Raw genomic sequence first — 15,361 nt, 5'->3', positions numbered from 1 at the left:
TGCATGGTCCCTCATCACAGATTGGCGTTTTTCTCCAGATTTTCTGATTTCCCCAACCTCAAACCTCATTATGCCAACATATATATGAATGATGAGGCAAACAATTATTCATTCCTATTTTAAAATCATTTTGAGGAATTGAGGAACCAGTTAATATTATGTTCAGATATAATTTGAGAGGAATCATTTTATTTAAATTATTCATTGGAATTGCAAAGTGCTTTTTGACTTTTTTGGGACTAAAACACTACTTTTGAATTATTGTGAACTCGTTCAAATACATTCTGGATTATAGTATTGCGATACATCAAGAGTATTGCACATTCGAAACTACTGGCACATTAGCACATTCAATATTGAAATTGATTCGAAACATTCTATACGTTTGGACTTGTGATAGAATATTTAGGTTTACTGTGGACTTAATTCACAATACTGTACGCCCCTCTTGAATTTTCACATTGTAACTTAGAGAAAAAAATTAGTTGTTAAGTTCGCTCAACTTTTTGATTTCGCTTCTTCCTGTTAATTACTTTAAGACCATATAGTCTTAACACTGATCCACAGTTTGAATAAGTTTCCACAGTAAATTATAAGGTTGTCATTATAGGTGACGAGCTTTTTTCTATACCCTCGATTATAGCAAAACATTGTGCTTATGTATCGAATAGGCATACTATAGCTGTGATATAAATATCCAAAAATAGAAGAAAAATATTTGAATAAAGTTCAGTCGCACAGTGGTTTACACGATTCCCTTAGGGGAACAACTTTTTTGTTTGTTTGTTTTGGTTGTTTTTTGGGAGTGGGTGGGTGGGTGGGTTTGTCTCTCTTCATTCCAGCCAGCTTATAATGAAAAAGTTCTCACGTCAGTCCTTTTACTGAAAATGGCCTCCAATCTATCTTTCAAAGCCCGTAATAACTGTCAATTACACCATGAAGTGTAGGTTCTTAAATTTTCTTTCATCACAAGTAACAAAATTCACTAGTCATCGATGGGTATATGCAATCATTTCTAGCCAAAATAGAGACAATTACGAAACTTACTAGTCATCGATGGGTCTATGCAATCGTTTCTGGCCAAAAAAGAGACAATTACGAAAAGTACTAGTCAGCGATGGGTCTATGCAATGGTTTCTAGCCAAAATAGTCATCGATGGGTCTATGCAATCGTTTCTAGCCAAAATAGAGACAATTACTAAAAGTACTAGTCATGGATGGGTCTATGCAATCGTTTCTAGCCAAAATAGAGACAATTACTAATCCACAATTACGAATCCTTGTAAGCTTGCATGCCGATTGGTGTGCATTCCCGATGATCCATATGATTCTGCTCGCCTGCGCCGAGACAGTGTTCCATGAGACCCTTGTTGTTGTTGCTGTTGTTTTTTTTTTTGGGGGGGGGGGGACGGGGTGTTTTTTTTTTAGGGGGTTGCATATTTTTCTTTTCGTTCTTTGTCATTATTGTTCGGGTAATATTTGTCTTTCAGTCAGCTGTATACTTGATATATTTTGCATTAACCGTATTGACCAATCTCTCATACTAACCTATTGTTTATAAACATAACAAAGAGTTCATTTTATGTAGCTATTATACGACATAACCGTACATTTTGCAACAACAACAACAACAACAACAACAATAATAATAATAATAATAATAATAATAATAATAATAATAATAATTTTTTTTAAAAACTCGAAAGTTTGGGTTAAACGGTAAAGCATTAGGGGAAATATAATATTAGCATTGCTCCACTTTGCCAGGATTAAATCCATGGTGATCAAATCTTTCGTGCAATGTTTTTACATTATCCAGCATTGTCTTGTTTAAGTCAACTTTTTGTAGTATGAATCTCTTCTTCATTCTAGGTCCATACGTCTATGCGGATATTCTGGACTTTAATAACCTGCAGGAGATCGTGGTTAATTATAACGTGGACTGGATCATTCACTTCAGCGCCCTTTTGAGTGCGGTGGGAGAGCAGAACGTGACGCTAGCCATGAGAGTCAACATAGAAGGCTTGCACAACATTTTGGAACTTTCCCGCCAATACGGGATCAAGCTCTTTGTTCCCAGCACTATCGGTATATGTTTATTTAGTCTTTCTTTCCCTTCTTCCCTCCATCCATTCTCCCTTCATCATTCCCATGTTTTCTGTTCCTCGTTTCCTCATCACAATCATCATCATCATCAGCAGCAGCAGCAGCTAATTCTTCGTAAGTGAAAGTAGTCTATGAAATCGTGTCGCTCATAGTTGATACTTAACAATCGACCACAACTGATTAGTTGAACAATGTGGACGTAGATTCGCCAAGATTGTTGTTGTTGTAGGGTTTGACGCCATTTTTCATCACACGATAGGTGGCCAGTATTAATGGTGGAGGAAGAACCCGGGAAAACCCCGGAACGTATCACCGACCCACAAGAAGCTACCAGCAAGCTTTCTCGCACACCCACATTGGCCGAATCCGAGACTCGAACCCACACAGACAGAGGTGAGATGGCAGTGATCCGTAACGGTGAGAGCTTTAGACCACTCGGCCACTCGGGGCCCCGATTCGCCAAGGTCATCGGTGGTGTGCCGGTGTTTCCACAAACACCGTCTATAACCACATACAGTACATTGTATCTTGCGAATAAAACAGTTTTCTTGGTGATTTCATCCCATAGTTGTTGGTTCACTTTGATTATTTTCTCGCGTCGGTAACTCTGAGGGTCCATCTCAAGTGTTCTATTATTATTTTTATTGTGAAACATAAATGCTTAACAAAATGGCTTTGTTCGGCTGTAAGACACAAACGCGCCTCGAATCTATTATATGCCTTTCTGTTTTGGTACAAAGGCCATACAAATAAAGAAAATATCTTTCTTGGAAATATGTATGTCTCTGGTGATTGTGTTTTCCTGGGTTTTAGCACCACATTCATTAAGAAACACGCAATTTCTCCCGTGCTTGTTGTCAGAAACATTTCTTTTCACTTTCCCACAAGAACTCTTATATGAACAAGGACGCTTTGTTGAATAACAGTCGAAGTCATTCTATGTTTGGTTTAGTCAATGTTGGTTGGTTCATTAACGGGAAATGGAACCGGGATGAATTTGTCGGTGAATTGCACTCATTCAGTGTAGAAACATTCCGTAGGTGCTTTTTTCGCTTCGCGGCATAGTCTGCGTCTGGGCGCTCTCGCGTGCTAATGCAATAATTCCAAGCTGGTCTCGACTTGGTATTAGCATAGCACTGTTGTGGTACAAACGGTTTCTATTTAACCCATGACAAGATTATATTTCATTGTATGCAAAGGTCTGTTAATGCCACTGTCACAAAGATATTGGTTGAGAAGCGGCACAAAATCGCCATCACTGTTAGCTTTCTCTGTCTGCTGGTAAAGTTCGCAAAATCATCATCGCGTAACTGTTCAGAATCCAATAAGTATATGAAATGATAAATCTTAAACACAAACACCAAAGATGATTAACTAAACGTCGGGATCGGACAAACGTCGGTTCATCTCCGACGACCAGCTGCACCGATATTCATTATATAAACAGTCTGTAATAGTGCCTTCTTTTTGATGCGCGTTATTGATGTTAAACCAAGATGCCGCAGATTATTTATTAATATTGTCACTTTACCCCCACCCATTTGAGTTCAAGTTAACATTAGTGAGTATATGATACGGACTCGTACCTTTAAGATATGAAGTTTAGGTCTTCCAAACCATTTATAAGAGGAAGAAAAACAAATCGACCATTTTATATCCTGTCCTTTTTTCCCTGTTCTTCGCTGATTAATGTAGCTTGAACTAAGGTATACGAAGTTACCACGCATGTGAGTGCACGGTCGATAGCACCTCAGTGGCTTTTTCATCCCATCAACGTAGTCTTTGATGAAACCAGTCGACACGCCGACATATCTGATTTCAGTCCGTTTTTTAAGATGGTACTTCATGGCTTTAAAACGTCACGGATGTCTACGTTAACTATGCAACTTTCCAGTGTGATCTTGCTAAATCACGAGCTCGCCTGGGTCGACATCAACGACAATCTGACTGGTTAATGCGGTCATATCGGATTGGTAGCATACCTGGTAAAAGCCACATCAGCACCAGGTTTGGTCGCTGGGCTTCGGTGTCCGAAAATGTCAACTAGCATTTCATGTACTATCAGACTTATTCATGTATTGTCAAACTTGGCTTCTAAGTGACAATGCAAAAACAGTAAGTACTTGCGGGGCCAGGCGTACCATGAGTGCATTTAACACCGATATGTCAGCATATTGGGTTGTCCATTCCTTGTTTGCAGAGTTGAAGAAAACAAGGGTACACAACTATATTGTCTGTGTAAATAATGAACAACTACACGTAGCGGTGCAAACCCGTATGAATCAAAACATGAAAGCTGTCGAGGAGTTACCATATAAGCAACACAGTGCGTTCCACGTCTTGCTGTTGAATCAAGGTCAACGATTCCGTTTTCTTATGTACGGGATAATCGACACAAGTTCACCAAGCATAAAGACACCACAGAAATGCGTCCCTGGATTCGACATCATGAGTAAATTAAAACTACAACTGAAGACCTTATATTAATGGTATAGTGCTAATCGTCCCAAGTAGTCAAAGAACTTTTTTTTAATTCTTCTACGAGACACTATGCGTTCAGCAATCGCCCATGTCAGAGCCATACTAGATACAGTTCTGTCTGGAATCGCCACGAGAAATGGAAATATCCCACGGTTCTTTTGCATTTGCGTCACCTCCTACTTTGATACCTTTAATGTCTCCAAGGTGTACTTTTTTTTAGCCGCATTGAGCTAACCATTGCTGGAGATTTAGCGTGATCTCGCAGCTGTTTCTTATTTCGCTCATTATTTTCGTAAGCATGTTTTGGCTTAGACCAAACTCAGCTTTGTGATATGACAGTATTTTCATGGTGTTATTCAGTTATGGAAAAACTAGTTTTCCATGGGCATGTGAATGACCCTCTTTCGCCACGTGTTCTCTCCATCACACGGTCTTGTCTGAGAGTATCACTGCCAGGCATATGTAATTGGCACCAGCCTGATTAATACGTGCATGAAAGCACATGTCAACCAGGGACTTCTTAAACAACACCTGGTGTTCCAGTGACAAGTAATATATTGGGTATAACCAAGTCAAGTCTTATGGGGACATCATCAGACCCGTGTCAACGTTTTGGACTCGGCGTATATCACTGCAAACCCCCCAAAATGAATGAGAGGAATCGTACACGAATACATCAATGAGGTCCCATAAAGATGTCCTTGGCGCTGTTGAAATCCAAGGCTGAAATTTCAGTTTACGTCAATAATCATATTGTTTACATCTGCGGTAGCGTTGCCTGCATAATTTTGAAGTTGCCTATGCGTATATGGGGGCGGATCTGCATTATCCTATCTATCCCTGGGAAACAGATGGGTCAGCGGATCTCGCATAAACAGTGCTACTTCTGGCGAGTCCAATAATCGTCGTGGCAATGTCAACGTTGTTGAGAATTGCTTCAATTTCCTTTCTGTTGATGGAATAACGTGCGCTGTTGGACAATATTGGCACTGGGGGCATAATTGTTACCATATATTTTTAAGAAAGCCTCACACGGAAGACAAAAATCTCGATGTATCCTTCACTCACGATTCTGTTTTTAATGGTTTGAGATCTCTAACCCGAAACAAATAAAACAAACTACCTGACGATGCGATCTACCATCTCAGGCACACCCATGTCAAAAGACGATCAGGAAAAACTTTAAATTCTTCCATCATTTATACTTTACAGGTTTCATCTATTATCTTTTACTTCTACAGCACAACCGTAATCCAGTCCCCAATGCCATATTTGTATTTATCGAATTGGTCAGATGTTGTTGAGCGGCTTCATTGATGATTTTACGAACCGGGGATGGCATTGTTACCATTCATGTTGTGTAACGTCTCGGGAAGCGCAACCGTCTTTGGTTGTTGAATCACTAATCGTCGTAGTCGACCTCGATTCATTTGAATTCCAAGCGATGCAAGATTCTTCAACCTATCCCCAGCATAACTTTTGATGATAACAACGACTTCGTCGTAACTTGCTTAGCGATCGGTTCAGTGCGTGAGATCAGGGTTGCGACTATCTTAGACGCGTCTTTAAACAATCCCCTGACATCGGCACCAAGACAATTTCCGTATAAGTCACGTGAACGGGTTTTCTCGCATTCACTATCATCGTATTAAATGGCAGATCGAGCTGACAGTGACCGATCCGATAACCTAAGTGGTGAGAGCGTCCGCCTCGGATACCAAAGACTTATAAAAATGGTTGCCTCGCTTGGCTCTCAGCATAGAGAGGTTAGAATTAGTCCTAACTCTAACTGGTTGGGTTGGTGTCAGGATAATGTGACTGGGTCGGACATGGTGCTTTGTGTCATTGGTATGATGTCCCAGAGCCAGACATCACTATAACTGCCACAATGCAGATATGACTAAGTGTTAAAGCTACGTAAAAATACTAAAACAAACAAAATCTTATTTACAAATGAATTGTCTAAGTTTACCCACGAAAATCTGATAAGCACTGGTTCAGGTCAATAAGAGATAAAGGAACGTGCTTTAACCGCGTTTGTGGCATGGAAGATATATCGGTGCCACCGGATTTAATAACAGTTGATCCGGAGCCACATTCGGATAGAACCTAATAATATGTAACCCGGAGATACAATACTGATGGTACCTGCTGCTGCCGCTGATGATGTCATATCTTTGATTAACTTGCATTGTGGTCGTGATTCTCACAATGTCTGGCGTGGTATTGCATACAATGCGTAATATTCGTTTATCTGCATCAATCTCCTTAATATCTACATGTCAACATGTCGATCTATAAGGCAAATCTGAGTGTGGGTTTGTTATTGATTTTAGAGTCTTGGTCATCAATGAAATACTCCGCAGTATCTCTTCATCGATTGAGTCAATGTTGTACTCGCACGTTCAAGGTACCTTTTTCCAAAGTCATCTGCTGACAACGCAAACGAGTTATTTGTATCGGGATTTCCAAAAACTCGATCAGATATTAGGTCAACTGTATCTCACGCACAACAAGGCTAGTGCGAACTTGAGTGTAATAATAAATAATGTTTGTTTTCGTTATATACGAGCGTGCCGACTGTGAATCAGCTTAAGCAATTTGCGCAAGAGCGTGGAAAAAGCATATCATGTGGTATGCGAAACACAGATATACTACAGGATTAGGACTCGCAAGATGAGCCACCACCGTTTGTTAGACAACATCCTTAGGAACAAACACGGCTGATTGCAACGGAAACTGTGAATCATTTGCAAGTGCGTTCGCTGATGAGCAAAACCATCGTCATAGCGCATGTACTAAGCCGACGACGCTGTTGTTTACGGTCCTCAAATAAAGTTCCAGAATTAAATTTACACAAACGCTCTTGTGACCTTCAAGATTGCTGGGCAATCATCACTAACATATACAAGCCAAGGCTGTTTTAGTGTAGAAACTCTATGATTTTGTACAAGAAAACTTGTACTTATCACAATCCACGTAAAATATAATTTGTCCTTTTCCTTCTCTTCACCATATACATTCTCTCACAATTTGAACAAATATGATACTGCTGCTGCTGTTACCATTACAACTATTTGTAGTAAAGCCTTCTTCTTCTTCTTCTTCATATTATTATTATTATTATTATTAATATTATTATTATTATTAATTATATTACAGGTGCTTTCGGCCCTGACTCGCCACGGAATCCTACCCCAGACATTACAATACAAAGACCAAGGACGATATACGGCGTGTCCAAAGTACACGCGGAATTATTGGGCGAGGTATGAATAGGGTGGGGATATAAGTAATGAAAGGCTACATTTATTAGCGCGGTCATTTACTTCAATCGAACGTAGAGCGCGCCAAAATTTCACCAATTTTTTTAAGTGCTCATAGATGTAAAGAAGAAAATCCCGCTTAATCAGGGTTCTTCCTCTAATGGTCGATCTCATTATTATCATATCATTATTATTATTATTATTATTATTTTCATTATTATTATTATCATCATATGATCGATCTCATTATCATTATCACATGATCGATCTCATTATCATTATCATATGATCGATCTTATTATCATTATCATGTCATTATCATTATCACATGACTGATCTCGTTATCGCTATCATAGGGTTCCCCGCTAAAGTTTGGGGTGGATGGGTTTGGGCTGTATACATTATGTATATTCATAACCCGGCTTACACGGATTAGAATCACCTGCAAATATATGATATGGCTGAACATGTATTGCATTATCGGACAAAAAGAAAAGAAATAAAATCGGCAAGAGGTTTCCACCCCAAACCCGTAGCCATATCTCCCTACAAAAAAAAATAAATTAACGCTAAACAACCGGAACAGTTCCGAATACTTTTCGTTGATAATTAGACGATTTAAATTTATGCCCTGGAAATGCTTGGAAATGCTTACAATGCAGATTATTCCAGGCCCCTGCATGATGTTCTGTCCCACAGATTTCTCGCCTACTTGTTTAAACTCTCCAACTAAACAATATTTCTAAATTTGCCACTGAAATTATTGACCAAACATTGTCTGTCTTTTCAGTATTTCAATCACCGCTTTGGATTGGACTTCAGAAGTCTACGGTTTCCAGGCATCATTTCTTATGACTCGCTTCCTGGGGGCGGCACTACAGGTAACTACTTCGATATACTGGAAGCATAAATATACCAAAAGTGATTGTTAAAGATATGTACACAGTATGCTAGTAATTAACTCTTGCCATAACAAAAGTTTGACGGGAACTTCCTTGCGCACTGTATATTGTGTTTCTAAGTTTCCTGATCTACACGTGAAGAACTCTCAGGAAAGCTACGCTTCTTGGAGCCCTAATAATATATATTTCATTATTCAGAGCAATAAATGATCTCCTTCCAAACTCTGAGAATTTTTCTCGACGTGTTTTTCAAAGACTGAGGAATTTTTATTACATAGCAAAACATTTCTTAAAGAGCACAAAGTTGATTTTTATAGATAAATATTATAAATAGAGCCGTGCTGATAATCATAAAAAGTTCTTCTTGACTTTGACGTACTTATTTTCCTAGTTAAAGACGTGTGTGTGTGCGTGCGTGTGTCTATGTGTGCGCGTGTGTGAGCGCTGGGGCTAAATCTACATGAATAATTTCACTTTCTGAACTTCAGGGTTAAAGAATGTACACGCTGATAACTCTTTGTTTACATTTGCTTAGTATGTTTCATAAATGTCTGTTCACACAATATTAATGCCTATGCTATGAACGCTCATTTCTCTATTTCAAGGATGCACAAAGTTAGTGTACTGTGTGTGCTATTTCAAGTATACTTCCCAAGCAAACACACAGAATCAGCTGTCTACTTCCTACTTCCTCCATCAGCTGTCTACTTCCTACAGCACATAATTGTCATATTAGTGATAAAACATAAATGTAAATCCCAACAGGTGAAATACATGTACATATCTGCCAACTTTCACTATACTGTCTGAAACATCATAGCCATGCCTGACACATTTTCAGTGGTGCTCGAGAACTCTAGAGAGAAGCTTTAACTTCCTTGTATTTATAAAGCCAAAAAGTTTAATTCATGCGATTAAACGATCTCTCGATGTTCCATAAACAACCTGTTTTAAGTAATTTAAACACGGTTTGTTAACATTTGTAGAAAATAATTAACGAGAATCAAAGCCACACCCACAATGTTTTAGGGAAGAAGTATATGTCTCTCCATCCTCAGCTCGGTTGCATAATCATTTGCTTTTCTGTAAACTTGTATCTATTTTCATTTCTCATTTCCTATTCCTTTCGTATTCCCGATTCAGCGTAACATTGGGTCATTTTATCAAACGCGAAACAGACAAGTGCAGTCACGCACCTAATAGAGGACAAAGCGTTTTGTTGTTGTTGTTGTGGGGTTTAACGCCATTTTTCAGCACACGATAGGCTATGCATGGCGGCCAGAATTAATGGTGGAGGAAGAACCCGGGAAAACCCCGGGAAGAACCACCGACCCACGAGAAGCTACTGGCAAACTTTCTCACATAACCACATTGGCCGAATCCTAGACTTGAACCCACGCAGACAGAGGTGAGATGGCAGTGATCCGTAACGGAGAGAGCTTTAGACCACTCGGGGCCCCCAAAGCGTTTTGGAAATTATGCGATTCTCGGTGCTTGCGACTCATGGCGATACGTGCCTAACGGATATTCTAAAAACTATCTGAATAGTCTTCATTTTACTCACGCTGCAAACGATCACTACATAGTAATATACCTTCTGTTTCACCGAGCGATTTTGACCGAAAGTAAACAGAAAGAACAAGTACCTGTAGTGAAGTACTCTTCTGTGTTGATTATAGTTTGCAGCTAGTTTTGGAAACAGATTTTGAGCAAACCATGCACGATACAGAATGTCAGTGTGTTCTGTCAGTTCCGGTCCATCCAATGGCTGTTCAATGAATTTACAATGAATCTTAAAATATAATTTATTTCAACCTTTTATCACAAGAATGTTTATGGTTAGTTCCCTTAATTCTTGACTGATTTTAACATTATTTGCATGCTCATAAAATGTCGACATGTTCTTGACATTTATAGACTATAGCAGTTGGTTTTGTTTCCTCTAGATTACGCAGTTGCTGTATTTCATGAGGCCATGCGGACAGGGCGATACCAGTGCTACTTAAGACCCGATACAATGCTCCCGATGATGTATATAGACGATTGTCTCAGATCCGTGGTAGAGTTCATGGAGGTTCCAAATCAAGATCTGGGCATGCGCACATACAACGTCCAGGCAATGAGTTTCACCCCTGAAGAGCTATTTGAGGAAATTAAACTTTACGTTCCCAAATTGGAAATAACATACAAGCCTGACGAGAGACAAAAGATCGGTAAGTATGGCAGGCGTTCTTGTTGATCTATTCGTAGGGTGTCATCCTCTTGAAATTGCTTAAGATGATGCAAAATACATGTATTCCTTTAAGATTTTTTGCCAATGTCTTTATATATCATTACTTTTTAAATGTAAGATAAATAGGGGGAAATTGTATTATAGCAGAATTTGACAGCTGTATAGGAAACGATAAAAACTGCGTGCAACTAGTGCTATGTATATTTGATTTAATTTATATTTGATTGAATTTAATTGTTTGCTTATTAGTTTTAATTTTTTTTATTCCATTACATGTTAGAGTAATGTAACTTTGTTTAATGTAATTTGACACATTCCAGAAATTAGTTTGAACTTACTTTTCTTCGTAAACACCTAATAATAGAACTTTGTATCTTTATGCTGACCTAGTTCCTGACTTTTATTCAAAATTAGTAACAGTTGAAGTAAACAACATTTTTTTAATTTTTATTTTTTATTCATTCTTATTCTGGGATTTTAGGGTGAAATCGAGGCTGTACTGGGTGTACGTGACATTTTACATGTAATAGCCTCTATTTCGAAATTCTGGTCTTATCAGAATTGCACAGTAGTCAGGTTTAATACTGATATTTTGAGAAATAATCTCAGTTGGGCTTTTAAACACTTAGATATCAAGATGTTTTTTCTGTGAACAGTTGGATTTACATTTTAATTTTTCTTTAAATTATTTGGATTCTAAAGGATTAATTATTTTCCTGGGAATATTTAAGTGCTCATACAGAATTCTTGGACAAAGACATTTATTGAAATTTTATTCGGAATTCAAATACCGGAATATTATTTCCTGTGATACAACAAAGAACTGTTGACACGTTAATACTATACTGGCTAAAGTATACGTCATCGCCTTCCATTTTGGATTTTCGTTGGGACTCGAACTCAAATTCATTAGAACATTTTATTAATTGGACTGCTAATTTTTAATTCTTGGATTATTTTGGGATTATTTTTGGATTTGATTCTTAAAACCGTAAGTTCTTTTTTCCCATTTTTATTTTGTTTTTCTAGGGAAATAAACTATTTGTTAAATTTTACAAAGCTTGTTGTCTTCAATCTTTTTCTTGTTACTGTTTATGAGAGCCTAAACATATAAAACCAGTGTTATGCTTGTATGTAACGGTTGAATGTGAATCACATGGGATAAGTCATAAGATGGAGTGTTGTTAGGAATGAAGACTTGCTTCAGTTCAAAATAGAATGAACTGTTGACATTCTTTAATCATATTTTACCGAATGTCAGTTTTTACTTGTATGTCTTACTATAATTCAGCTGATTCCTGGCCCATGAGGTTTGACGACACTAGGGCACGGGCCGAGTGGGGCTGGAGTCACCGCTATGACCTCAAGGCTCTAGTCAAAGTCATGTTTGAAGGGCTTACTTCAAAGTTCCAGGCGGACCAACGAGAAGCACGTGCGTCACGACATGCTGTGTAAAGCTGGGACTCTTTGCAATGATGGCATAGTCTGCAGTGTTGATGTTTGTCATTATAGATTGGAGTTTCTAAAATTATCCATAATCTTTTACTGCAAAATATGTTCCTAGAAATATTTGTTGAAGGTCATACATAGGACTTGAACATTTATAGTCGAATTTCAAATACTTCGGACAACCAATATCTGACGCTGTCAAAATATCAAAATACACACAGGCAGTCTGACATCCATTCACAAGGAGTTTTACATTCTTTATCAAACTGATTACAAGTCAATATCTATGAAATGGTATGTTCTGAATAGTAATTAATAATTATCCTTGAAGGATTATTATACAAATTAATTATTATCAAAAACAGAAATATGAACGTGCCTTGTCACAACCGTACTAAATTACGGTTACTCTTTGTAATGAAGATACTGGCATAATAAGGGTAGAATAAATATGTCGCCAACCAGTGATTGGATACTTTCGACTTAGATTGATACATTCATTGTTCGTGACTTAGATTGATACATTCATTGTTCGTGACTTAGATTGATACATTCATTGTTTTTGACTTTGTTCGTGACATTTGGAATATGGCTATAAACTGACAACATGACATACTATGAATTAAGTTAGGTGTTTGAGTGGAAGATCTGTAGGAAACCGTGTTTTACAAATCAGACGACATATATTATTCACTTGTTTCTTAGCATTACATGAGTGTTTCTGAAATGATGTACCATTACATTTATCAGAAAGGTAGCTGATCAGCTTTGAGAATAAAACGTAGCAGTTTTTTTTTTATTAATTAATTATTTACAGTGTTACCATCAAATATAATGCGTGTTATTAGTTCATACGACGAATCATTTAAAGTCCTAGTCATTAACAAACGATCTTCTGTATGGTAGAGAAAATTGGAGGAAGTATACATTATCAACCAGTGACATGCCATAACCGTATTTTTTTTTTTTTTGGTACGGCAATTAAAATAATTTATTATCGAGTGAGATTTGATGTCTCTAACATGTTTTGTAAATGCCGTATGTACTCGCTTATAAGACAAGTCCAGCTTCAAACTGCACAGACCCAGATCTGCCGTCGCATAATGTGCCTGTGCAGGTTGTTACGAGTGATCAGTATATATAAAAACAACAGACCCTGATCTGCAAGTGCATGACGTGATGGTAGATCAGGAATTTTGCAGTTTAAGTCGACTTATAAGCGATTATATTACGGTACATTGTTTCTTTCCTTTTTTTGGGTAAATGATATTGCTAATATATTTGACATATTTATCTGCGAATATGATTATACATATGCCAGATTGTGGTGGAAACTTTTACCATATTCCACATTGTAGAGACAGATCAAAAGTCTAACGTGCTTTTTATTGTTTTGCTATTGAAATGGGGCCCTGTATATGCTGCACAGGACTGGACATTTTGTGTGAGATGCCCTATTTTAACACAGTCATCAGAAGAAAAGTACACAAATACAAGCAAATGACCTATTTCGTGACCACTAATAACAGGACTGGTTTGCTTTTTTTTCTGACAAAAATATCATTTTGTGTCTTTTTAATCAAAGTTTTTAAAAAATGTAAATAAAGAATTTGATAATTTTTAAGGTTTCCAAGTGAAATGAGGCTGTGGTATTTGCCAGTGTTATTATGATCTTGTTTTTAGAAGAGTGAAAATAAATACTGCAAAAATCTTATTTTTTTTTTTTTCTTCCTTTCTTTGTCATCACGTGTTTCCAACATCTATATATCTTTCTGAGGGAAGTTTGTGAGATGGAACTCACAAACATGGACGTCATTGAACATGTTCTTTCCAGCTATAGGCCATTTCAGATGAACATTTCTGATTTGCTAACATAAAGTTTTAATAAATAAAAATTGTTTTCACTAAATCTATTGACGATTCACTGCTTAAAAGTGTAGAAACTGTATATACGATTGAATATGTGTGATAAGACTACAGAGATCTGCCAATGGCTACAGCATGAAGAAATAGTCAGTAATATTTTTTCAGTCTTCTATTCTGAGTTATTTTTCACGGTTCACATAGAATACAAGTTGAGTTCGCTCCTCTAATCTTGTATTTTTCTCGTGTTCGTGTCAATTTGTTTATCTCAGTCAATACATCTTTGATCTTTTTTTTACACAATCAGATTATGTCTCACTATCGAAATACAAATAAAATGGGTTGCTTTTTAATGAGGGAAATGTCCATAAATTCGAAGCTATCACAAGTGTTTTCTTCCATTTCTTCCTGCTTCTTTTAAAGATGGTGTAAGGTGTTAAAAAAGGATAGTTGGAAACAAACCTACCTACCTAAATTATTCATACATACATACATACATACATACATACATACATACATACATACATACATACATATACACACACGTACGCACATACGTACATACATTTATTTTTTAGCTCTACAAGTCATATACCAGAAGAACTTGTGCGATGCCCTGTCGTTAGTTAGCACTTAAGCTACTGGAAGAATTGACATCAAACTTAACATACATATTTATTGCAAGGTCTCGTTCATCTTAGGTAAGAATGGTATCCATCAAACGAAGGATACATGGCGTTACCGCTACTACTTTTCAACGGGTGGTCATACAGATTTCACTAACAGACTTTTTGTGATGTCAGGTAGTTTCTAAATAAAAGCTATGCCTATCGGACATCCAGTCGTGTTATCAGTATGCTTTATAAATGGACTGTCTTATTGTCATGGAGTTTTCATTAAAAATCTTATAACTTTTGTTGCAAATAGTACATTCAATATGGCCGTCAGGGCAATCATTGGTAAAATAGTGTTATCACTACTCGTCTTGAACGGATGGTTGCAATGACATTGGGGTTCTAGTGAAAGACTTACTTATCCGCCCTGCAGTTTCGTCCTTTGCG

The 15,361-nt window shown here is 37.4% G+C and overlaps 1 protein-coding gene across 2 annotated transcripts in view; it reads left to right on the top strand.

Moving 5' to 3' along the window:
• Positions 1 to 14,151, top strand: part of LOC149806387 (L-threonine 3-dehydrogenase, mitochondrial-like) — a 50,952-nt gene extending 36,801 nt beyond the window's left edge. For both annotated transcript variants that reach the window (XM_089952562.1, XM_089952551.1), the window contains 5 exons: positions 1,873 to 2,088; positions 7,750 to 7,856; positions 8,644 to 8,734; positions 10,702 to 10,968; positions 12,280 to 14,151. In XM_089952562.1, coding sequence (XP_089808688.1) covers positions 1,873 to 2,088; positions 7,750 to 7,856; positions 8,644 to 8,734; positions 10,702 to 10,968; positions 12,280 to 12,443 — 845 coding nt within the window. In that variant the 3' untranslated portion in view covers positions 12,444 to 14,151. The remainder of the gene's footprint in view (positions 1 to 1,872; positions 2,089 to 7,749; positions 7,857 to 8,643; positions 8,735 to 10,701; positions 10,969 to 12,279) is intronic.
• Positions 14,152 to 15,361: the final 1,210 nt, after the last annotated feature.

The sequence above is a fragment of the Sinohyriopsis cumingii genome, chromosome 1 (assembly GCF_028554795.1).
Source record: "Sinohyriopsis cumingii isolate HCF-2022 chromosome 1, ASM2855479v2, whole genome shotgun sequence".
NCBI classification, from domain to species: domain Eukaryota; kingdom Metazoa; phylum Mollusca; class Bivalvia; order Unionida; family Unionidae; genus Sinohyriopsis; species Sinohyriopsis cumingii.
This window is presented reverse-complemented; position numbering and strand designations above follow the sequence as displayed.